The 24,623-nt window shown below is 42.3% G+C and overlaps 1 protein-coding gene across 2 annotated transcripts in view; it reads right to left on the minus strand.

Moving 5' to 3' along the window:
* Positions 1–5,473: 5,473 nt before the first annotated feature.
* LOC121952362 (Down syndrome cell adhesion molecule-like protein 1 homolog) overlaps positions 5,474–24,623 on the minus strand; it is a 62,249-nt gene continuing 43,099 nt past the window's right edge. The window contains exons 9-33 of one of the 2 annotated variants that reach the window (XM_042498988.1): positions 24,190–24,474; positions 23,891–24,010; positions 23,621–23,797; positions 22,861–23,060; positions 22,384–22,480; positions 22,063–22,191; positions 21,809–21,976; positions 21,617–21,687; positions 20,317–20,557; positions 19,147–19,332; positions 17,628–17,783; positions 15,734–15,873; positions 13,023–13,176; positions 12,341–12,458; positions 12,064–12,227; positions 11,858–11,956; positions 11,415–11,603; positions 10,408–10,695; positions 10,161–10,316; positions 10,000–10,030; positions 9,760–9,878; positions 9,479–9,631; positions 8,531–8,731; positions 7,732–8,043; positions 5,474–6,625 (exon numbers count right to left, since the gene is read on the minus strand). In XM_042498988.1, coding sequence (XP_042354922.1) covers positions 6,192–6,625; positions 7,732–8,043; positions 8,531–8,731; positions 9,479–9,631; positions 9,760–9,878; positions 10,000–10,030; positions 10,161–10,316; positions 10,408–10,695; positions 11,415–11,603; positions 11,858–11,956; positions 12,064–12,227; positions 12,341–12,458; positions 13,023–13,176; positions 15,734–15,873; positions 17,628–17,783; positions 19,147–19,332; positions 20,317–20,557; positions 21,617–21,687; positions 21,809–21,976; positions 22,063–22,191; positions 22,384–22,480; positions 22,861–23,060; positions 23,621–23,797; positions 23,891–24,010; positions 24,190–24,474 — 4,388 coding nt within the window. In that variant the 3' untranslated portion in view covers positions 5,474–6,191. The remainder of the gene's footprint in view (positions 6,626–7,731; positions 8,044–8,530; positions 8,732–9,478; positions 9,632–9,759; positions 9,879–9,999; positions 10,031–10,160; positions 10,317–10,407; positions 10,696–11,414; positions 11,604–11,857; positions 11,957–12,063; positions 12,228–12,340; positions 12,459–13,022; positions 13,177–15,733; positions 15,874–17,627; positions 17,784–19,146; positions 19,333–20,316; positions 20,558–21,616; positions 21,688–21,808; positions 21,977–22,062; positions 22,192–22,383; positions 22,481–22,860; positions 23,061–23,620; positions 23,798–23,890; positions 24,011–24,189; positions 24,475–24,623) is intronic. The other variant, XM_042498989.1, reaches the window with a different exon arrangement.

Raw genomic sequence — 24,623 nt, forward strand, 5'->3', positions numbered from 1 at the left:
CTCGGCTTCCTCGTGGTGCGTGTTTTTTGTCTCTTTCATTGAGTTTTTTTACGATCGGAGGGGTACCTCTAGGAATTAATGTCGCCGTTTGCGAGCCTCAAGGGTGAAATGAAATTGGAACTTTGTTAAAAATGAATTTTCAGACTCTAATTTGCCACACGGCGGCAGTTAGATTAATATTGTTACAACAATGGAGCATATCATTTTGTTGGTTAAGATTTTCAGTATTATGCGAAACCAGAGGAAAGGGCCCATGACAGTTTTCTGAAAAGCACCGCTGCACCCTGCTGTCATCTGACAAAATATTTGACAGGCTATTATTATCCACATTTTTTTCACTGTGGAATAGTGGAGTGTGGTTTTAACCATTTTCCTGACTGACACTTTGCTAAACAAACACATGAATATATGGCAGCTGCTACCCAAAGATAATTAGGGCTCCAAGCAAAATGAAAGCACTTTTTCTTTTTTTTACCAGGCTCATAAACTTAAGTCTAAGCAGCACATATTACATAAAGAGAGAGCTCTGCTGTAGTGACTAGAGGCTGTAGTATGTTGGACAGTGGTGCAGGTGACTCTGAAAAACATCAATTATTCACAGCATATCCGTCATGAGTGACTGCGCTCTTTTGGTACAACACTTTCGTCACAGTATCTGTTAACCTCTGAGGCAGGAGTTGGACATTATAATCTTATGGCTCCATCTTGTGGCTGCAGAGCTGCAGAGCTGCAGGAAGAGGAGGCGTCTGTGTGTCCCGTCTCACGACTCACTGTGGGCAATCATTGGGTTAAAAAGAGCGTCATGGATTTATGTGTTACTGACTGTCCCTTTTTCTGTCCACTTGTGTCATTCAGAGGAACGTGGTTTTGGCTTCAGTTTAACATCTTTGATTGATGTTGATATTTAACCCTCTGAAACTTGAGCAAAATGCCTTGAATTCTTTCAAAAACACAAGAAGTTGTGAGAAGTCGAGTCACAAGAAAATTCCCTGAAATTTCCCAATAATAATACAAAAACAGAAATATGGTGAAAATAATAATAATAATAATAATAATAATAATAATAATAATAATAATAATAATAATAATAATAATAATAATGATAATAACAATAATGATAATAATAATAAATTTAATAAATAAAAAGGTTTTTTGTTATCAGCTTTTTTATTTTTAACATGGAAAAAAACAAAGATGATAATACACAACACTACCTCCAAATCCCACCCCTGGCGGCACCCCAATCACATATATTGTAATAGGGGGAGAGAATAAGTGAAAAGGTTAACCTTTAGGAACTGTTTGGTGCATTTTACACACTTTTTATTCTTCATTTTTTTGAGAATTTTGGCTGTGTTCATGCATATGGCATACAATTTGGCAAGATTGTGTATTTTTGTTTAATCTTGGAATTTCCAGCTTAGCTTCAACTATAAGTCTAAAATACACTGTATAAACAAACTTGTTAGCTTCACACTGTTCAGTGTAAAAAAAATGCCCCATTGAAGACCATTCAAACTGAATAGTTTGTTTGTAGTTTTGATCCCACAGCCATCAGAGCGTATAAACATGCATTGGGTTATTTCTGGGTGTCATTGTGGGCTTTTGCCACAGAATTTGAAATTTTTACTATCTTCCACCCGATGACGTAATTTTTATCATATTTGACAAATGGAGAAAATACATGCTATGTGCACTCGGTGCACAGTCAATGTTGCTGCAAATCATTGATGTGATAATAAAAAATCTACTTAGCATGTAGTATATAAAATATAGTGGAAAACATGGTATTTAAAAGGGTTAAATTATGAAAATGGATGAATATTTGATGTTTCTCATTAGGACTGATGTTGCTTAAATATTTACTAAATGAAAGTAGAAAATAATATTCTACTAATATTGATTCTGAAAAGCACATTTTGTGAGCAAAGCGATACGAGTGTGTGTAATATTAAAGCGGGCTCTAAGGGTTATAAAAAGGTTTAAAAGAATAAATAAATAAATAAAAATATTTGACAATAATTACAATTATAATATAATTATAGCTTTCTAGACATCTTCCTTATCTTTATTATTAACTTATAATAATTCCTCTAAAATATATTTTCTCTCTTCCTAATTTTCACGTCATTTTCTTGTCACCTTTTCCTTTGCAATTTGTGGGGCAAGTTTTTTTTTTTTTTTAAATCAACCATTTTGCTAAGGTTTCAAATGTTTCAATGTATGTGAAAGGTGTCTGAACACAAGAAAACTGATGCTGTTCAAAGGGTTAGTTCACTCCAAAATCGAAAAGAAACATCTTTTTTTCTCTCTTACCTGTAGTGTTTGCAGTCTAGATCATTTTGGTGAGTTGCTGAGTGTTGGAGATATTGGTCATAGAAACGTCTGCTTCTCTTCAGTATTGTGGAACTAGATGGCACTTGGCTTAAAAAAAAAAAAAAAAAAAAGTTTTTATTCCATCTTGTGAAGAGCTCATTGCGTAAGTGAAGTTTACTCTCAATGAAAAAATATAAAGTGAAAGTTTTTGAAGGTTTTCTGAAAAATCAAGATTTAAAAAGCCTTTTTTTACATGGAAATATAGATTAAAATGACCAACATGTTGCGTCCCACAGGTCTTCATCAGGGTCATTGTCTGCTCTGGCTTACACACCTGTGTTGTGTTACACTAATGAGCTGAGTGACAGAATGACTCCTTTGTTCAATCCTATTGGTCAAAAAACAAGGAAGTGATGCATCAGGAGAAGAAAGGGGGAGGGAGGGGGAGAGACAGAAGGAAGGGAGGGGAGAAGCAGTGAATAGATGTAACATGTCTAACCCTTTTCATATGAACATATAATAAATTCATCAGTTCTCAGTGTGGTCCACATTTTTCTGCTCATGATTACAAGCACACATTGGCTACAAAATCACCACAATCCTAAATTATTCCACATTATCAGTTTTTCTGTGATTTCGGTATAAATATCAGTTCAAACCTCTTCAGATCTGCAAACAAACCTGTTGAGAATGACAGAAGCCGTGACGTATGAAAGATAGCTTTATTGCACAAGGTGTTAGAATGATCTTTTTAGTTTTTGCTTTCTTTTCATAGAAAATGTACTTTTGAACACAAGCAATTGCTGTAACAAGCAACTCAAACAAATGTTTGGGATACCCTCAACATTTTTTTTTTTTGTTTGTTTTCTTTTTGATTTTCATACATTTTTTCCTTCAATTTTTCCCTTTTAGCAAGCATGCAATGATTTTTTGAGGATGAACAAAATACAAAATAATGATAATAAAAAAAGTAAAATAGGACAAATGACAACATCAAAAGACCTTTAAAAAAAAGAATAAAAATTCAACAAATTAGTATCAAAAACATTAAGGGAAAGAAAAATGTGTTGGTTTTTTTTTGCCCATTTCAGAAGTAAAATATTTTATTTTTGATACTATTTCAATTTTGAAATTGGGGCATTCAACCCTGATGTGTCCCCTGATTTATTCTGACGAAAATAGCTCTTCATACAAAACTGTGTTTTATGTACAAGACTTAATCTATAAACAACACTGACAAAGGGAGAGATGATGGGTCTAGTATGTTTAGGGTGGTACGTTTTTACTTTAATTTATCTGAATGGGGGCAAAGGACGGGAGTCAGAATGCTTCAGGTTTACAGACCGACTCCAGTCCGGTATTTACACAAGAGCAGTTTGTGTGACCAAAAGAGCTACGAGTCCCTGATTTCACTTGGCTGAACTGGTTTTACCACAGACCACATACCTTGGTACTGTTTGGCCTCTGGAACAAAATATTTGACAAAACTCCAAACAAAATAAAAAGTTTAAACTTATGAATCAAAATCAACAGACCAATGAAAAAAAAGAAAAACTTCCCCTAAACAAACAAACAAAGCAAATGGATAAATATAAACCACAAAATGCCATCATGGAGATGCTTCAGAGAGACATTCCAGTCGGTTCTTGTGTGAGTGTATGTTATCGCAGAATAGAGGGGTATGGAGAGAAAGAAAGCGGGACATATACAGTACTTCAGACAGGGCAACAACAAAGATATCAATTGAGTGAACATTATATAATTTTCCAGCCCAACTGCCAGAAGAAATATTGGAATTTAACGTTTCTGCAAACCACAAAAACATTTGCACGCTTCAAACGAATCATATCAACGTTTCTAAAGTGACGCAGTATTTGAGCCGACTCTGTTTTTTCAATAGTGGGTCCAATCAGGGAGACGCCTGCCAAGCTGCAGACCACCTTTCAAGACCAAAAAACAACAAAACTGGTTGTTTTTTAGCAAGTCATTACTGTGTTGCTGGTGACTTTTTAGCCCCAAAACGTAGATGTTTTTAGCAGCCCATAGCTGTTTTTCAGCAGCTTTTCAGATCCCCCAATTTTTAATTTTTTTTTATTTTACACCAGACACTGTGCTGTGATAAGCCGCATTATTTTCTGAGACATTGCTGCGTTTCGAATGGGGATTGTGCCCCCAAAAAGTCTTCTGAGCCATAACATGATCTTTTCTGAGTACCAAGTGGGGTTTTTTGCCCATTATAAGTTTTAACGTGTTGGCGACATCATAACGTGCAAATGTATCCATAGTTTTCAGAAACGTACAATGTCAACATCTTTTCTGGCGATTGGGTTGAATTTTCAAAACTGAACTCCCTGACATGTAACATCGCTCAATATTATATCATTTGACTTCATTCACATCAATAATGGGATTCCTTCAGCTATTATCTGTTTCTTTGAGGAGCGAAAATCGGCCGAGTGACACCAAGGCAGGCTGGGAAGTTGGCAGGATGTGTTACTGAAGCCTTAACTCTGTTTCATAACCCCCCCCCCCCAACATAAAACATATTAGTGGATCCTCTGAGACACTCATTTGGTTTTTTAATATTGTTGTATTTTCCAACTGCTCAGACTCTTGACAAGCTTAATAGAGTCAAAGAGCCTGTATGCTCATGAGCGAACTTAAATAATATTACAGAAGGCTTCCTGCCATGATTGTTTCTGCCAAACACACGCAACAATCAGGGAGGCTGTTATTTGTCAGCTCAGCATGCCTTTTCAGGAACTGAAACTAAAACCGAGCAGCCTGTCTTGCTTCTCCCATCTTAACGTGGGGCTTGGAAAGGGCCACGCTCTGTTCCTACAGGAGCCAAACACTCTTCTCTAAGTCGGTCTACATACAGTAACATACAGAACATCCCGTATATATACTAAACTTTTTCTTTCATTAGTCCAACCTTTTTTTAAAATGTCTCTTTTTTTAGATTTCATGATTGAGCGATTGTCTCGTTCTTAAATTTGACATTAACATTAAATTCCTGTATATACTACTGCACTATCGTAGTACATACAATTTATACTTTGTCATAATTTCACTTAGATGTCAATAATATACCTACATAGAAATATATATGTAAAATTCTTTATAATACCAAATATTCTCTATTTGTGGTGTGAGAACGTATAGCTGGTTCATTTGGGTTGTCGTGGTTTGTTTGAAAAGTCAGACACTGTTCAGCTGGAGAGAGGTGTGTGGAGAACACTGATGTGATAGAGATTTTTATCCGTCCTGGAAGGGAACCTGAATCATTTCTTTTTGGACTCACCATTAAGAGAAAATCTGCCAATAGCTATTTGGGGCTTTAAGAGACACATAGAGGGTGAAAGATACAGTAAGAACAGGGAACTTAACTGGAAGTCCTGCAAATTGACAATAATACTCAAACTATGGAGGACAGTATGTGTGTGCGTATGAGAGACAGGATGGCCACACAGCTTCATACTGGCTATCGTAGTCTTCATCATCATAAACACAGAGCTTTTAGCTCCTCGATTATAGTCAATGTTTTCCAAATGACCACAGAATCGCTTCCTGGGTTTTTGCTGCGCTTCTCCCGCGAGAACTGAGCGGAGCTGAGCACCAGCCGGCTGGAACTGTTAGTTGGAGTTAGTAATTCTTTTATAGAGTCCCAGGTGAACATGAAAAGTAGGGTTAGCTGGGTCTCTGTCTGGGAAAACACCTATCCCGAGGAAAATTAGACAGAACGCTGGGCGGTTCACCATTAGTCGGGTTTAAAGAAAGATGGTTGCATGCCCTTTCTGGCCCAGACTGAAGAGCACCAGAGTGGGGCTGGCTGAGGAGCGGGACAGCAATGCAAGTCTGTGCACGAGAGCGGACTACACCAGCGTGTATGACTTGGAGTAGGCCCCCACACTCTGTTTCTGCAGTCTCCCCAGAGCAGAGGAGCTGCTCTCGAGCAGCGAGTCTCTGGAGCCCCCCACCTTGTTACTGTTGGTGGGGTTGCTGCTCGTGCTGGAAGTGGAAGCTGTTGCTGCAGTGTTGGAGCTGGGCATGGTGAGAGTCCTCTGGGGCAAGGTGGCCGTGCCCGAGCTCGCACCCAAGCTGCCCAGCCCAGAATGGCCCAGCGTCAGGACCTGCTGCTTGGCAGGGTCTAGAGTCTTGTGACGGCCCTGGGTGTGATACGCCCGCTGCGTCAGGCTGCGGATTGAGGCTTCCCGCGGTGGCACAGCTGGGCACGGGTCATGCAGCTCCCCTTGTTTGCGGAAGAATGGGTCTGTCTTCATGTAGAGGGGTAGGTTGCAGAATTCACCTGAAAATGGTGAGAGAAGAGTTTAAAGCTTAAATTCATTATTATCTATTTCAATACATGCATATATACCTCTATACAAACATGCCTTCAAGGTTTTGATCTGATTCTTCATGTGAATGACAAGAAATTAAGCCTTGGAGAATAAATAGCAAAGAACTGAAACCTGACTGTCTGCAGGGAATGATTTAGCAGTATCAAATTGATTTTGATTCAACTCGTATCATTCATAGTGAAAGTATGAGTCCCTGGTCTTAAAGGGATAGGTCAGATCTTTTGAAGAGCTTATCTACAATCAGTGTATGATAAAAAGTAGATGTTGGTCGGCACGCCCCCCAGTTTGGACACTGCGACGGAAGCTAAGCCATGTACTGCTGTGGACAGGGCAGCAGCAAAACATATTTGAAAGACAAAACAAAACAAAACGAAGAAACAATCAAAAACAGTTTAAGATTATGCTGCATCGAGAATATTTTCACCGTCTTTCCCTGCTGTCAGACAGCTCTTTCCAACAGTGAAGTCACTTCAGTTACCCATCTATGCTTGCACTGATATTGATGTTTTTAGGTGGGCCTTTTTGAAAATAGCTAAATACATTTTGTATATACCCCATCCACAGCTCTCCTGTGTCAGTACTGCTGCCGGGTCTCTCAAACTGGGTGCGCATCAACTAATCTAATGTAGCTGATGTACTAACTATGAATAAGTTCTTCATACAATCAAAATTCAAAAGATCGAAACAATCCCTTTAAATAAATGATTGTGTAGTGAATTCCTTCTCAGACAGATTCCAGTTTATCCCCACTATGTTCATGTATTTATTTTATTTTTGACTTCTATTCCAGCATTGTTATTGTGTTGCCCTTCTGTCTTTGTCCTCTTTTGGTATAAAATCCTCACTTGTCTAATGGCCTCACTTTACCCTCAGTCCTGTGTGTCAGTGTCTTGCTGGGTTGCAGTAAACAGAAAGAAACAAGAATCTGCAGTCTATAATGACTGTCTTAACTGCAACCTGTAGTACGCTACAACAGGTGAGCTGAGTGCAAAATGCATTATCAAAGGTAATAATTTGAGTCTATGCAGGGATTCAAGCATCTTTTCATACTTACTTTTGTTAGCGCGGTGGGGAATGGGCACAGCCACATTTTTACCGCGGTCATAATCCTGCGGTTTGGGCGGCGAGGCAGTGAAGCGGCAGATGCCTGGTTCAGACGGCGTGCTGAGGGAGGTCATGCTGTCTGCCGGGTCATTGGTACCTGTGGTCATTTGGTCCGATGAGCTATCGGAGATGAAACACTCTGTGATGGTGAACTTGGCGTGCTGCAGGTGCTCCTCCAGCTTGGCGTGCTCGTAGGCTCTCGCCAGCTCCTCATAAGTGGAAGAGGCGCTCTCTGTGGACACCATGCTGTTGCGACCCTTATCTGGAAAAACAAATTATAAATTAATCTCCTTGGGTGTCAAATAAGAGCTCATATGAGTCACATGTTCAGTTTCCTTACCTTCAAGATGGTTTGATTGATTTAAAAAATGCATTTTTGTTGTCAGAGACATTTTTAACTGCTTGTTTCACTCCATTTGTATTCTTACAGTACCTTGTTGCTTTGTAATAGCGCAACAGGTAGCACTTGTGATAGTAGGTTTGGTAGTCAGGGGCTTAACTCGAACATTAGGTACTGCAGTCAAGTCTTTTAGAAAGGCAATGTTAAGTAAGATAAGAAGGTTAAAAAAACTTAAATTTGTAGTTTGACAATGCACATCATCGTGTATTTATATGCCTTGAGTTTTGGTTCGAAGACTTTTCAATATTTTCAGAAAAGAACTACTTTTGGTGTAAAAAGTGTAAAAGCAATGGTAGCACCTAAGTGTAGCAGTGTCCTTGTTCAGTGGTACTGGCTGGGATCGACCCACCTGTGTCTTGCGACAAGCTGGCGCTGTAGCTGTCGCTCTCGGTGGCGGTGATGCCATGAGAGCCCATCGTCCGCCAGTCGGAGGTCAGAGTTCGTGCCGATGCTGTCGACTGGCTCTGACTGGGTCGGCTCAGTGTCCACTGGCTGGAATATCTGTTCCTGGAGCTGTGAGCTGATTTTATGCTCTTCCTGGACACGGGGTCTGTGAGAGGTCACAGTGATCAGAGAGCAGCTTGGTAGTACAAAGACTGTGTATTCATGTATTGATTATCACTAAGATTAGATATTGTTTTTACGGACTGAGATGGATGAAGTGCAGTTGAAGAAGAGATTAAAGCTTTCACCTGCATTTACCTGCTCAATCAATTTCCTGTCCTGTCACTTTAAGAGTTGGGAATGTTTTTGCATGTATCTTTGAGGCAGATGAAGTGTAAGTAGCCAATGTGGCTATTTACACCCAGTAAAGGTTACTGGTCTATTCTGTTAAGTTAACATACACAGCGGATATTCAACTACTACTTTAAACATCCTTAAAATGGAAAATAATAAGTTAACTAAGTCTAAAAATGATAACTGAACGTTGGCTCACATGGGACTCAAACCCGACTCTCCTCTGTGCATGTCCTGTGTTTGACCCATTCATCTACTACGTCTTCCTCCCCTCACGGACTGTGCTGCTCTTTATACTATGTAACCTGACTTTCTGGCACTACAATTGTACCTTTTTATTTTGTAAATTTTACCACTTTAGAGAAAATCAAAGATTGGCTAGTGCTGTCCTAACCTTGTCGATCTGACAAGAACTAGTCAATCACAGCATGCAGAGGCATCCATGATAACACATCATAGGGATGGGTGTACATAGCTGAATAGCTGCATGCAGTGTGACTATTCTCCGGGTGCAAATAAACACTCTGAATCTTTTATTCAAAAAGAGAAACAAACTCACTTGTGCCTGGGCGGATGTCCGACATGTCAATCAAAGGCCCTGAGTTCTGGATAAGGGCTTGGTGGTGCAGAGACACGCCTGTGCAGAAGTTCTGCGGATTCACTGATTGGCTGAACTCTGTGTCTGTCACCGGCACTGCTGCCTTGTCCTCCCCTGTTGCAGGAAAAAAGATGAGGATATACAACAGTTAGACATAAAAAAAAATGTTATTTATCTAGCACGAGCTTCTAGAAAATGACACTGATATATGATGAGTGTTGTAGTCAAGAGCAGCCACATGCCTATCTGTTTGATGCCTTCTTTGTCCTCAATGAGCAGCTGAACACGTGGGATGTCAATGTGGAGCCTCGGTCCTTGAGGAGGGCCCTTCACTGGAGTGTCGATACTGCGATTGTTCTTGCTGCATACATACATGAAAATGACACATATTGTATTATAGGGTTTTAAAAAATGGGAATATGAAATATGTCCTCCTCCACACAGTACACATAAAAATGATGCTCATAACTGCTGGCTCTTACCTGATAAGCATCTCAGCGAGGCTCTTAGCATCTAAAAGAAGACAATATCTTAATTAGATTATAGTTGGCTGTGAAGATAATCGTTTCAACTTGTCACTCCATGTTACATTAATCCATTACACACAATAACACTGATCTCCCTCTGAACTTCTTCCTCTCACCTCTAAGTCGTTTAAGCCTCTTCTCTTTGCGTTTCTTGCGGATAATGAAGAGCAAAGCAACACCAAGAGTAACCAGGATGACGGGAGAGCCGATGGAGAACAGCTTCTTCACATCATCCCCTTCTCCCCGAGCTGATTTAATGGGAGGGATTGTACCTTTGGAGAGAAAAAGAAAGGAGGGAAAAATTGGTACAGAAAATTAAGTGAAAGACGCACTCAGATAGAAAAATATGCAGGATAAACTTACTGCCATCATAGTCGGTGGTGGCAAACTGGGAGCTCTGGTTGCCACACCCAGCGCTGTTGCAGGCCTTCATTTTGAGCTCGTACCATGTGGCCTCGCGCAGCTCGCTGAGGAAGAGCTGAGTGGTGGAGTTGGCCTTGAGGCTCTGCCAGGCCCAGGTACCTTTGGGCCTAAAGTCCAGCATCATGTCAGTGATGGGGCAGCCGCCGCTGGTCCAGCCCTGCAGGTTGAGCCCCGCGTGAGTGGAGTTGATGTGGGTGAGCAGCGGCTGATCTTTATTGAACACTGGTTCTGTAGAGAGGACAGAACAACAAGAGGTTAGAAAGAAGGGGGTAACGCCAAAAGGAAAATATAGTATGATGGTTTCATCTATTAATCTTTTAATGATTTAACCGCAGGGGAAAAAAATATTATCATTTTAAGAAATATTTCACATTTAATTCATCATTTTTTAGTTTTTTTTTCGAAATACAACGCCTTAAGTCACAGAGGAGATTTTCAGTGTTTTGCAGCACTATGCAACGTGACAAAAGAACACAGAGAGTCCCATCTTGTTGCATTATTGATTCTGAATATTTTCATATAGAGACTGACGTTTTATCCAATTTCATATCACTGCATCACAGCAACACTGTCTTTCTGCAAGAGGCAGTTTTTGAAGGTATACTATGCAGGAGTTGACTGTTTCTGTGTGTAAACAGAATCACCAGCTAAAGTGAAAGTACAAGGACAACCCCAGATCCACTCTCCTTTTAGAGTGAGCTTTATCTGCTTGGAGTTTCCTTTTGCAATATTTGAATTTTTTGACATTGTGTACCATTTTTGTGGCTTTCTCTTCAATTTTTACTGGTTACAATCTTACACCTGGTCGCCCCTACCTCCCCTGCACTCTGTCCTGACCGTCCTGATGACAGCAACATGAGAAGAAAATAGTTAACCCCAGAGTTATAGTCTGTTCACTTGTTTCCTGCTTCACTCATGTCTACAGCACTTAAGCTTCAGCCCCTCACCTCTTCCATGTGTCTTGGCCTCAATGATCTCACTAATGCGCCCTGAGCCCACGCTGTTCTTGGCGGCCAACTTGACCTTGTACCAGGTTCCGCAGCGCAGATTGTCCAGCCTGAAGGAGCGTTCACTGGAGCTGATGAACACATCCCTCCATTCCTCCGTGTTGTCCACAGAATACTGCAGCACGAATCCTGCAGAATCACACAGCATAAGTCATTTCGAACAACTGCTGTAAATACAAGAAATCAAAGACAGTTGAGGATCATTGCTGGTGCTGCTGCTACATCTGTTGGACACCAGGGGGCAACAATCAGCTACAATCAACTCTACTTTGACTACTTCTTAAACAGAAGCATTGTTTACACTGTTGTTTGCAGTATGAGTGCAACCAAAGTACATTGAAAAAGATTTGGGCAGGTGTTTCTCTCTACTCAGAAAGTCTTACCTCTGATGGAGCTTCCCCCATTGTCCCCAGGGATCCAAGCCAGGGTGATGGAGGAGGTGGAGGTAGTGGAAACGGTCAGACGAGGCTGATCGGGAGGAACTGGATGTACACACACAGAGACAAGGACTCAAAAACAGAACAAAAACAAAGAAAACACAACCTCCACTGATCTCTTCCACTCAAATCCACCTTCCAGTCTTTCTTACCTTGCACCACCAGATTGACTATGATGGTGTCAAAGCCTAGAGTGTTTGTGGCCGTACAGGTATAGTACCCTGAATCTTCTGCTTTGACTGACCGTAGCACCAGTGTGCCGTTGGATAAGATCTGCCGCTGACTGTCAGCTGTCACCGGGATGGCAGAGTCCTCACTGACAGAGTACAGACAGGTTACAGGGTGAGTTATTTTTTCTCTTGTAGGCAGCAGTATCTGTCTGAGTGAGTCATGACGCTGACATATAAGCAGTATAAGATGAGCTCTGACCTGTCTTTGGTCCATTTAATTGTGGGGGCGGGCTCTCCCACTGAGCTGCAAGGCAGACGCACTTCCTTCATCCAGGGTGTGGTCACTGTGCCCCCAAAGGACAGGATCTTAGCCGGGACTGCAACAGGAAAAATAAACTGATTAAAATTGACTCACAGAGGATGATAGATGCACCGAGACAACACAAAAACTGCGTCTTTCTCACAAAGTGTCTTCTTAGTACTTTCAGATATCTAACTGCCTGTCTCTGAATGAGCGGCCCAGATTGCCTGAGGGGAACGACCTTTACTCGCTGCTGAGTGAATAAAAAGCTGTAGCGCACTGTTTTAGTGTGGCCCCTCCTCTAACCTCTTAGTGTCAGTCTATCTTTTCTCCACAGATCCTCCCCTCTATTGATTCTCGCCTGCTACCTCTCTCCCCAAGGGTCATTTTACTGGATAGGCCCTGTTCATCACCACATAATTAACAACAGCGTTCCTTGCAACGTAGCCGCTACTCAATCAATACTACGGCTGTCAATCAATAACAGGGAGCAGACAGAGAGAGGAGGAGGGAGAGTGATGAAAGTGATCTGGAGATCATGTTGCCGTTTCATGGCAATCTTCACAGCGCTCTGCCTCATAACCTTTACAGAAACCTCTTTACCCTTCTCCTCCACTACAGGCTCGCCCGCAGGACCCACCTTTCCCAGCAGGCTCCACTGTGACCTTTGAGCTGATGTTGCCTCGGCCGGCGGTTGTCACGGCCGCAGCCCAGATGTGGTATTGTTTGCCACGGCTAAGGTGCGTGATACGATAGAAGAGCATCTCCGGGTTGGCTTCGTACTCGCTGGGTGCCTGGGACAGAGGGCACGCAAGGTCATGTTAGCGCAAACGATGATAGGACAGTGACCCGACAGGCGTGGTGGCAGCTCTTTTTACAGGTTATATATCTCAAATGGATATTGAAAGAGAAAGAGAAACATTCTGCCCATCGGTCTTTTTTTTTTTTTTTTTTTACATTTAACTGCTTTTCCAGTTAAGTTTTGCCTTGTCTTAATTATAGAATGAATTTTACTGTCTTTGACTGACTGATAACTCGTCCATTTTCAAAATAAGTAAATACAGTCGGTCCAAAAAATATCAGTAAACATGCATAACTCCTTCCAAAATCCAAAAACTCCAATTTGTGATTTTAGTTGGGGTAAAGACAATGATTGCTCCATGAACGAATTGGGAAAAATGTATTTGGTTCCCTTTAAACATAATTTATAACACTGATATGTATTCATATTCCTTATGAATTTCCTCATTGATTATTGAATTTAAGCACTGAGATGTTTTGTAAATGGATCATTTTCTCATGTTTACTGGTTCTCAAAATGGGTACATGTTGATATTGGAGGCCTTTCTCAGCTGTAAATGATGACCTCTCTGTGGACTCCACATCTCTGTTCATGTAGATTGTCCTGTGAAGTCTTTCTATGCTTTGAAAAAATTAGCTCAGATGATTGTTTTCATGAATCCTGAAGCAGACAAAAAATGTATTTATTCACCTTTGAGAAACAAGATAAATGTTTTGAGTGTTCAACGGCCTTTTGCGGGAAAAATTAAGTGTTGTGCTACACAGCAGAAATGAATGTGGTGATTGCATTTAATGTTTTGAGATTTAAAACAATGTTTCAGAACTGTTACAATTAAGCTTAAATTTAGAAACACTAAGATTAAAAAAAACAACCATGCATGAAGATTGTGTGCATGGTAGAGCTGCAAAAATGAATCGATTAATCCAATGACTGTTAACTATGAAGTTAATTGTCAACTAATTTGATAATTGATTAATAAGTTTGAGTCATTTCTCAGGAAAACAAAGTCAGAGTTCACTGATTTCAGCATCATAAACGTGAATATTTTCTGGTTTCTTTACTCCTCAGTAAACTGGATACTTTTGGGTTGTGGACAAAACAAGACATTTGAGGATATCATCTTTGGTTTTGGGAAAAACAGAACATACACACATATATACATATACATTTTCTATACCAAAAAACTAGTCGATTAATCGAGAAAATAATCAACAGATTAATCAACAATGAAAATAATTGTTAGATGCAACTCAGTGAATGGATTTCACCCTTTTATCATTTTTTTAGAACGAGACAAAATAGAGCAGCTCACTCTACTAGTCCAAAAATTCCTGACACAAATTAAATTATTTCACCTCACATAGGCAAAATTTATTCACTGGGTTGAGAAAAATCTCATTTTAGGCCTCAATGCTGGATTAAATTATGTGTTCCTGTGGATATTTTTCCTACAAACACATCTTTGAAAAAATATTCAAACATACACCTGCAGGCACGCAAAGACACACACGCCAACACACGCGCACAGAAATGCTGTTCTCTCTCAAGTCGATGCTCTGTTCTATCTCTTTAATCTGTTCATCTCTCAGTGCTCATCTTCAGTTCCTTCACCATTTGCTTTTCTCCTCTTTCCCTCTATCCCCCTCTGTCTAGCTCAGTGAAGAGGAGAGGATGGAGGGACAGAGGAAGGGAGGAGGGAGGATGTGAGTGTGTGTGTGTGTGTGTGTGTGTGTGTGTGTGTGTGTGTGTGTGTGTGTAGGGGGTGCGTTCGAACATTCCTTCAGCATCGCGGCAGTGTTGTGGTGATCCAGGGAGTGATACAGGGAGATAATGAAAAGACGGACAAAAGCACTCTCATCTCGATGTGACTGATACCCTCCTCTGCACCTCCCTTCTTTCTAGCCTCTCTCCCCCTCTTCCTCTCCCTTCATCTCTCTCTTTTCCCCTCATTTCCCCCTCGCTCTCTTCCTACCTCTAATGGTGTTTCTCTTTCTCTCTCCCAACCCCCCCCCTTCCCTCCCTCCCTGCCTGCGCTCATTTACATGGCACTCATGCACAGAGAGGGAGGAGTATTTGTGAATAATAAGAAAGTGAGATTCTATCCTGATATCAGATTTCACTGTGTGCTGGTGTTTGTGTGCACATGATCTAACCAAAACTGAAATGCCACACACGCGTGTATAAATAGAAAATGTTGAAATGTGATGTCTGTGTGTGTGTGTGTGTGTGTGTGTGTGTGTGTGTGTGTGTGTTTCTGATGCGGCAGTGTGCATGTGTGAGCTTGTTCTCGGCTTCATTTGCATATCTACGTCTCATCACGTTGCCAAGACAACCTCATCTGTTCATCTGGGAGGGCAGGAAATAAAGCGATGGTGCAAACACGGTGAAAGAGAGACACTTGCAAAGACACACACATACAGGTTCAATTAATAATAGTGGTTACAAATTAATTATTTCCATTGGAAGATTTTTATCACTTGCATCTCAATCACCCGCAGCATTTTCAATTGGCCCCCCTTATGAGTCACACCCACAGAGGAAGCTCTTACCGGCTGCCCAGACCCCGGACTGGAGCAGTAGATGGTGTACTTGCGGATAACACCGTTTGGTTTGTGAGGAGGCAACCAGGACACGACCACACTGCTCGGAGAGGAGGGAACCGCCTTGATGCCAGCTGGTGGACCAGGAACTATAAAAAACACATAGAAACATCAGCAAAGCGGGCTCACATGTGTGCTCAGTGTGTGTTTTTGTGTGCACACGCTGGGTGTTAGATGCCTATTAAAGTGAGCAGGCTTGTTTGCAGATTGCTAGTCTTATCCCGCACTAAGCCGCTCTGGGAGGACTTGGAAGAACTCCCTTTGGGTGGACAGTGGTGGCAACATATGTTCATTCAGACATCGGTCAGCAGTTCTGACTCTGCGACACCCAGCATTCTCTTAACTCTCAAACCCACAAACAGATTAGACACTAGTGTCTGATCCTCTGCTAGCCACTTAAGCTTGACACCGGACACCACTTAATGCTCTCATGGCCATCTAAAGGCGTAAGAAGGGTTTAAAATGGCTGCACACTTTACAAAACACATCAGGATACTGGATTCTGTGGAACAATAATGCTTTTGTCACATTGGTTTTACAGTATGGGGTTCACAGTGTCAAGCCTTTTCAATCCCCACCACATATATAACTTGCACTTGACAGTGGGCCTCATCTGGGGTCTACAGAAAGTGGCTACCATACAGTGTAAGACCCATCCCTCCACGTCAAACCCCCCAATTCCTCTTTTTTTCAATGCGAGGCCCCCTGATCCAGTCATTCACCCACAGACTCCTTCATCCTGCACATTACATGAGCGGGGATAAAAACTCTAAAAGGATAGATGTAGTGAGGGAGGTTTTAAAAGAGAGAGGCGGGGATGAAAGAATGGCGAGAATGATAGGTGCAGTTCCTGGGGGAGTGATGATGGTGGTGGTGGTGGTGGGGAGGGGCAGGGGAGGCAGTCATCATTATCATAACTGGACCTCCATGTCAAAGTGGGAGTGGCAGTGGGAGGGGGGAGAGTTAAGTCCCATCTGGTGCCCAAAATCTGCCCAGGACAGACAGACAGACAGACAGTCTGCACAGCCAGCACGGCCCGTGTGATGACGAGGAAGCCAGGCACAATGGTGCTGAGCGAGCATCCTCACCTACGTGAATATATTATGCACTGCTGTGCCAATCACAGGCAGATATGTCACAGTAAAGGGCTAATACACTCAACCAAAGACACAGAGAATGCAAGTCTGATTCAAATTGGCTGAGAACAAATAATTCTTGGCTGTGACATCTCTGTTATGTCTTATTTTGATGGCTTATTTGCTTTGTCAGCCAAGAACAAGCTGTGTGATCACCTTTCTATCTTTCCATCTTCAACCCTCGAGCCCCTACTCCTCCCCCTCCTCTATAAAGAGACATGGATCCGGCTGTAATCCCGCCTCCAATGGTGTAAGCAGAAAATTAATTCTCTCTAATCCAAGAGGAGTTAATCCCTATGCCTATGGCAAGAGGGCTGGTGGAAAGGATGCGGGCCCGGGCTGACGGCTGACTCCTGAATGGTATATGCTCCGAGGGAGCACCCCTCCTCTCCCCCCAATGTCTCCCGCCAGCCCTCCCTCAGCCATGAACCGTGGACCCAAAGCCTCTTAATTCTCATTAGCACTGCTAATGGAGCTTCCCAGCATAAATGAGCTTTTGTCATGGGTTTGAGATACAGCCCAGGACTCTTTTTTTATATAACCCCCCTTCCCATCTCCCTACCCCCTCTTCCATCACCCTGTACACTGTGCAAGTATACTTCATGCTTTGGTCCTCTGTTTGGATTTTTGTGCACTGTAACATATCAACAAATAAGCTAAATGCTGACATATTCTTCTGGAGAGTTTCTTTCTGTGTGTGCACTCACGGTCCTCGCGGGTTTGGATATACAGGACGTTGCTGCGGACCCCGTCTCCTGCTTGCGTGTAGGCCAGCACCTGAACACTGTAGTTGGTGAACTTCTCCAACCCTCGCAGCTCCACCTGTTCACGAGTGGTGGTGATATTCTGCATCTCTCCCCATTCTGAGGAGAGCAGGACAGAAAAACTGCTTTAGAGAGAACTGCTGGTTTATCTGGTGGACAGGAAACTCAGGCCAACTCTGTCTCAGACAAAACACATTTATACACTACTAATTTGCTTTGCTGATGCGTTTTGGTAGAAGCAGTTTGTGTGCTGCATCACATTTTGTTTTTCAGGTTAATGGTCAACTACAGCACTTGAATAAGGTTAAGAAAAGATTGTGGTTTTGGTTAAATATCCAAAAAGTCAACACATCCTGTCTCAGTCTAAAGTCTTACCCAAACCTTAACAGAGTGCTGTCATACAGTGGCAGACAAGAGCAAACAACCCAAAGTATTTCTCAAACAGGTGGAACTTGCTGCAACCACAGAAATGATAAGAATTCAAGAATACATACATACATACATAAAAAAAAAAAAACGCTACATATCCAGTCAAAACAACCAAAGTTCTCCAGGCCTCTAGGGGGAGCACTAAATGGAGCAGCTTGATTCAAGGGGAGAGACCGGAGGAGAGGATGTGTTCACTTTTTAATAGGGCAGAAAAGTGGAGTACAGAGGCAACATTAAAATGTTTTTCATTTACATTTGGCCTTGGTTTTTTACAATATGATTGATAACCAACCGACCTATGAACATGTTTTATGTTGCCTCTTTACCCTAACAAATACTTTCCCGTGTGGTCTCTCACTCTTTTGTCTAAAATCAAGCTGTTCCACTGAGTGCCCCTCCTAAAGACCCAAGGAACCTCTGTTGTGTTGACTGGATAAGCAGCCTTTTATCTATTGCATCAGTTTTTTGTGTTTTCAACTTTGCATTGTCTCTGTATTTGCAGCATGTTTATGTATTTATTTCAGCTTTCTGTAGCACATTTTTCCTTTAAAGTGCATTTTCTTTTGGTCTTTGAAATTGGAATTGTTTCTGAAGCTGCAGCCGTTTCTCCTAATGGAATTGTTTTGGGATGCTGTATTACGTTTGCGCCTGTCAGCCACCATACTTCTCTACACAGAACCAAAAACAATGTTAATTGTGCTTTTCTTGCCATAATCTGGATGTTACTTCCCACAAAACATATTTGCAAAAGCAAATTAGTTGAATATGACATTAATTTTTTAGGACTTAGGGTTGAACAGACAAAGGAGCACAAACACACTCAACTACTGTAACTGTAATCCCATCAATACTGACGGAGGAAAAAGACACGAAGCAACAGGCAAACATGGACAAATTCAAAGACACACAGGAACAGGAAGTGCTTCATGAGTAAGGTTAATTAACACATTCTGACGCACAGCACTGACAGAGAGGTAGGTGGGTGGGAGGGTGGGTATTTGGTGAAGTTTAGAATGAGATAGGTGATAATTACTCTGCATTGGCCACTGGGCCTGGCCCCCACAGCACCCACCTCCGTCAGGGAAGAGGGACCAAAACACAACCCGGTAGCCTTTCAGCACACCGTGCAGCGTCAGCCGTGGAGGCTCTGCCCATGTGATCACCGCCTCGTCTGACGTCACGGAGATGGCTCGCACGTTCTGAGGAGGCTCGCTGGGCACTGAAGAGAGCAGAGGAGCGTTAGGTTAAAATAGCTCTGAGGCTGGTTTAAGGACTTGTCAAAAATCCTTGGGTATTGCTAAGAAGACCTGACTGATACAGTATGGCGGCTGAAACACAGACAATAAATAAATACTCAACAACAACAACCCACAGGCAATCTCTGCTGAAACAAATGAGCAAATAAACTCAAATTAGCTCTCAATAGTTCCTTGTTCAGTGCTAGCTTTTAGAGCACATAGAGGAGGTGCAGAGAGGGGTCGGTGCAGGGGAGGAAGAGCACTGAGAGGGGGCAACATGAATAGTAAAACAGCTACACCTTAAGGGGTTAAAATGCAGATGAGGAGAGTGGGGTGAACTAAAAGGTGGAGGATAAAATCTGAAAGACAATGTTCGTCTTTAAGATAATTGCGGCTGTAGGAGCAGCTTCAGCCTTCCTATCAGGACAATTACCATCATCATATTACTGTCACCATGATCAGGGTGTATGAAAAAAAAAAGATGGAAAATAGACAGAGGAAGGACAAGGAGGAAGAGTAGGGAACCAATGGGAGGAAGAGGAAGATAAAGAAAAGGAGAGGCAGAGTGGGCAGACATTTAGAGAGTAATGGGGTTCCTTGTTCCTCTCTCACTCTCTACCAGCCTAATGAGGGTGCTAATTAAAGCCCAAAGAAGAATGGGGGATGTGCTGCAAATTCATTCCTTCCATTTTTTGTGTGTGTCTTCATGTGTGTCTCTATGTATACGTTAGCTGTGCTAATTTATGTGTCTGCCATCCTGTTGCTCTAGTAACTCTATTTTCTTTTCTTTTTGGCAAATCAAAGAGATATGCGTTATGTATCTTTTAATTTCTGTCTCTCTCCGTCCTCCCACACTCCCTCCTACACATAGTCTAGCAGCCAACTCTCTCAGCTGTGTCTACAATCATTTTTTCTTCATCTTGTCATCTACATTTTCATCCATCCTCCCCTTGCGGCTCTCCTACCATCTTCCAGTGTGGTAGCGTTGATCTCAGTACTGGATGGGCCCGTCCCGGCTCTGTTGAAGGCCTGGACCACCACCCCATACTGGGCAAACTTCTTAAGGTTGTCCAAGGTGTAGACTTCACTGTCCCCTGTAGCTTTCATCTCCACAATGCTGTACTGGCCGTTGCTGCCGGGACCGTTCTCTCTGTAGCCGATCTGGTAGCCTCGGATTACCCCGTTCTGCAGCTCCTTTTTAGGAGCCTGGAAGAAATGTGGTGATAGCAGTTAATAATGATTAACTGCATTAAAATTTCTGGTGAGTTATTTTGGGAATTTGGTAGTAAAATGTACAGCAATGGCAGTTAAAATGAAACAACACACAAGCTCAATGAATGCAGAATTTCCTATACATTTTATGATGATCTGTTTTTTTTTTTTTCCTGTGGTGTCAGTGATACATGCGAAGCTCACAATTTGCTTTCTGGCAGTGTGCTTGTCCCTCATAGGGCACTAACAGCAAAAGATTTTGCACTTCTTACCATGAATTCATTTCTATAAAATAATATATATTCATTTTTAAGCTTGTCACAATGTAGTGTATTAACAAATTTAACATTTAGCCTTGCCTTAACTTAAGAGTAGGTAGGTTAAGACATACAAGTATTCAGTTTTCAGGTCAGTATTAAAAGGAACTTTTAAAGCATTAGTTTACCCCAAGATAAAATATGCAAGAAATTTCATGTAGGAGCCATTTTATTTTAACTGAAATACACTTGACAACTGAATCACTGTGCAGAAGGAAGTGTGCATCTAATCATAGAAAACTTGTGCTCATGATAGTATCAGATGTAGACATTAATGGCGTCCTCCTCGGCTGAGCTGTAACATTAGCTAGGTTAGTGGTGCTAGTTGAGCTAGCAGTAGATGCACACTCTCTTCTGCGTGGTGGTACAGTTGGCAGGTGTAGTTCGACAAAAAGTTCCTAAATGATACTGCTCATAATAAGCTCAGTGGATTATCGAGTAAGCATGTCATTATTTCTGGAAAAGAGACAGTTGATGCATCTTTATTTTCATTTTTTTTTTATTCTTAAAGCACCACAAGCCGAGTGCCATCTAGCTCCATTATATTCTAGAGAACGCAGATATCTCTATAGCTGATATCTCCCAACACTCAGCGATTCACACCAAAATATTCTTAAGAGAAAAAAATATATGTTTTGGATTCTGGGGTGAGCAGTTCTTTTAAATAAACTGGTGTGCCGACAGTTGTACATTATGAGTGCATTTGGTATAATAATGTACATAGCAGTGATTTTACCCTCCATGTAACCCGGATGCTTTGAGAGGTCATCGGTTGGAGGATTACTTCCATTGGCGGTCCATCAGGAGCTGTTGATGGAGGACGTCAGATAAGAGTCAGTATTCTTAGCCCTCTTCCATACATAGACAAAGTAAGGCAAAGACATAGAGGAAAACAGTGTGATTTTCAGAAGGGAAAACAATCACTTACGTGCTTCCTCAGTGCTGATCGTGAGCTCTTTGCTGGGAAGGCTGCGGCCTATCTTGTTATAGGAATACATGCGGATGCTGTAAACGCAGGCTGGGTGCAACTCTACGATGTTGGCCTGGTTGTTGGTGGGTGAGATGTTTCTTGTCGTGTACATGTGGTCCCAGGAGTCTGTTGATTAAAAAAAAAAAAAGATTTTTGAGACATCATGTATCTACAAAATATCTAATATTCATATTAAAATTTAGGATATCTACCTGATTTGTTCTTGTACTCGATGTCATAGCTGGTGATGATGCTGTTTCCGTCGAACCTTTGGATCCAGCGTAGGTTCATGCTCCTGTCCTTCACCTCCCTCACTTCGAGTTCAGGCGGATCTGGTGGTTCTGTGTGAGACAGAAAAAAAAGAGCAGAGGTGAGAACCTTTCACCTGCAAAAGCACTGGAGTTCTGGGTCTATAACATTTTACCACTGTACACTTTACATAATTACATGTGCAATGTTATGAAGCCTAATGTTTTAGTAAATTAAAGAAGATGGTGAGACACATATCTACACAGAGAACATGGTAGAGGTACCTTGCACAGTGAGTTGGATGAGCCCTCGACCCTCTCCATAAGAGTTGATTGCGTGGCAGGAGAAGAAGACAGAATCTCCTCGCTCGGCTGGGTTCAGCTGTGAGCATCGACACAAACAGTAAAAGGTTACAATGTGCCAAATCAATCATGTCTAACTCTGTGAACTAATGTACAATGCTGCCTATGTCCCAAAAGTTAAGAGATGACTGACATTATGTACCATAAGTGACTTATAATGCCTTATGGGGCTGTATTTTGAAAAATGGACACTTCTTACTCCACCTTAAACTACTGGAAAAGTTAACACTGGTGGAACGTATTTTACAGGAATGAAAGACAGTTTGCCCAACACATTCTCACTTCCAACTCATCAAATATCAACAAATTACTTTCCCATTACTCTTTGCTCTCTCTCTCAGTTTTGTTATGAGGACATTTTGCTGAGCTAAGTGCTGGGAGTTCTATTTCGTATCTGACCTTAAGTGTAGAGATGACTTCGTCCCCCTTCTTGTTGATGGTGATGGAGTAACGGGGGTTCCTCTCAGCGTCGATGACGGTGTCTCCTCTCTCCCAGCGGATGATGATGGGCTGCTCGCCCCGTGCTGTGCAGTTCAGCTCCTTGGTCTGGCCCTTCCTCGCCATGGTGGTGTTGGGGTGGCTGGTGATCATGGCTGGAACTGAGCAGAATCGTAGACATATGTCAATGTGACGGATGGTATTATATGGAGTAATGAGACGAGGGAATGGGGATGTGGTATTGGAAACCGAGGATATATTACAGATGTATGGACATCTCTATTTCTGCACTTCGTTCTCCATTTTCATTTCACGCTTCAAGCCCCGCTGGCCCTCTTACCCTACCTCCTCCCCGTCTGCCCTCTTCTTCTACTCCTGAATCTTTTCCACCTCCTTTCCTCAGACATAGATTATTGATTGAAGGGGTTCCTGCGGTTTTGTTTTCATCACTAATTCATCAACCCTTTTCCCCACCAAACATTCAGGAGCACACAGACCGGCAGCCGGAACACATCAATCAATAGCAAAGATACCCCCAGTTAGTGATGTGCAGGACGGAGACAAGGTTTTGTTAGGTTCAGTGCAGGCCGCAGTAGCCTGGGGCAAAAGTGCATCATAGAAGAGCTGATTCCCTGCCAAAAAGTTAACAGGCTTGTCTCTGTGTACAGTATATGTGCAATCCAGGAGCTGTGGTTATGAAGCCAAAGAGATTGACACTTACTCTTGACAGTGAGGATCATGCTCTTACTGATGTCTGAGCCCACTCCGTTAGAGGCCTGACAGAGGTAGTACCCTCGGTCATCCTCAAGCACGTGTCGGATGAGCAGAGAGCCGTTTGACATTATCTGGATACGGCCGGTCAGAGGGACTGGGTGGTACTGCTGAGGGTTTCCTACACCTGAATCACACAAAGTAAATGCATTTTAATGCTTGATTTTTACTTGTTTAAATGGTATTTTTTTCATGATTTTGTAGGGAGAGAAGATGCTACCTTTGGCATGTTTCCACATGACTTTTGGAGGTGGGTAACCCTCCACGGAGCAGTTGAGAACTCCAGCTTTGCCGTAGATGCAATCTTGATTGTTGGGCTGCACCACGAAACGTGGTGGCACTGAGAAACAAAAAGATGTGATTAACCCAAATGGAAGAACTAAAAGAAGCTCTTACAGTAAAAGATAGAGAATGGAGTGTTCCTAAAATAACGTACAATTTTCCCTCTGCACAGTAGTTATCACATCTCATGTGACCTAATTCATCACTATGTCATTCTCCCTTTTCCCAAATGCTCACCAGTAACAATCAACTGTCTCTCCCAGCTGACAGTGGCGGCAGCGTTGCTGGCAATGCAGGTGTAGTTTCCGTTGTGCTTCAGTGTCACCTTGGATATTTGCAGGGAGCTCATGAACTCTTTGGTCTCTATTGCGACGCCAGAGGCGGAGCCTGGCACGATGAGCTGGCCGTCTTTGTGCCAGGTGATGCGTATGGGCATGTCCCCAGATGACACCACGCAGGCTATGTACATGAGCTTCCCCACTGAGGTAGAGGGGATGTCGAAGGGCTGGATGAGTGGCGGCACTGGGGTGAGAGAGTGCAAAGAATCAGTGGAATGAAGGTAGTGATAGACGTGGAAGAGTGGCAGTGTGGCCATCTGGAGCAATGCTAGGAGAGAGAGAAGGTCATTGGCCAGTGGGCCCCTCATCCCCCCCCTGCCCTCCCCACCACTC

This window comes from Plectropomus leopardus, chromosome 13 (assembly GCF_008729295.1).
Source record: "Plectropomus leopardus isolate mb chromosome 13, YSFRI_Pleo_2.0, whole genome shotgun sequence".
NCBI classification, from domain to species: domain Eukaryota; kingdom Metazoa; phylum Chordata; class Actinopteri; order Perciformes; family Serranidae; genus Plectropomus; species Plectropomus leopardus.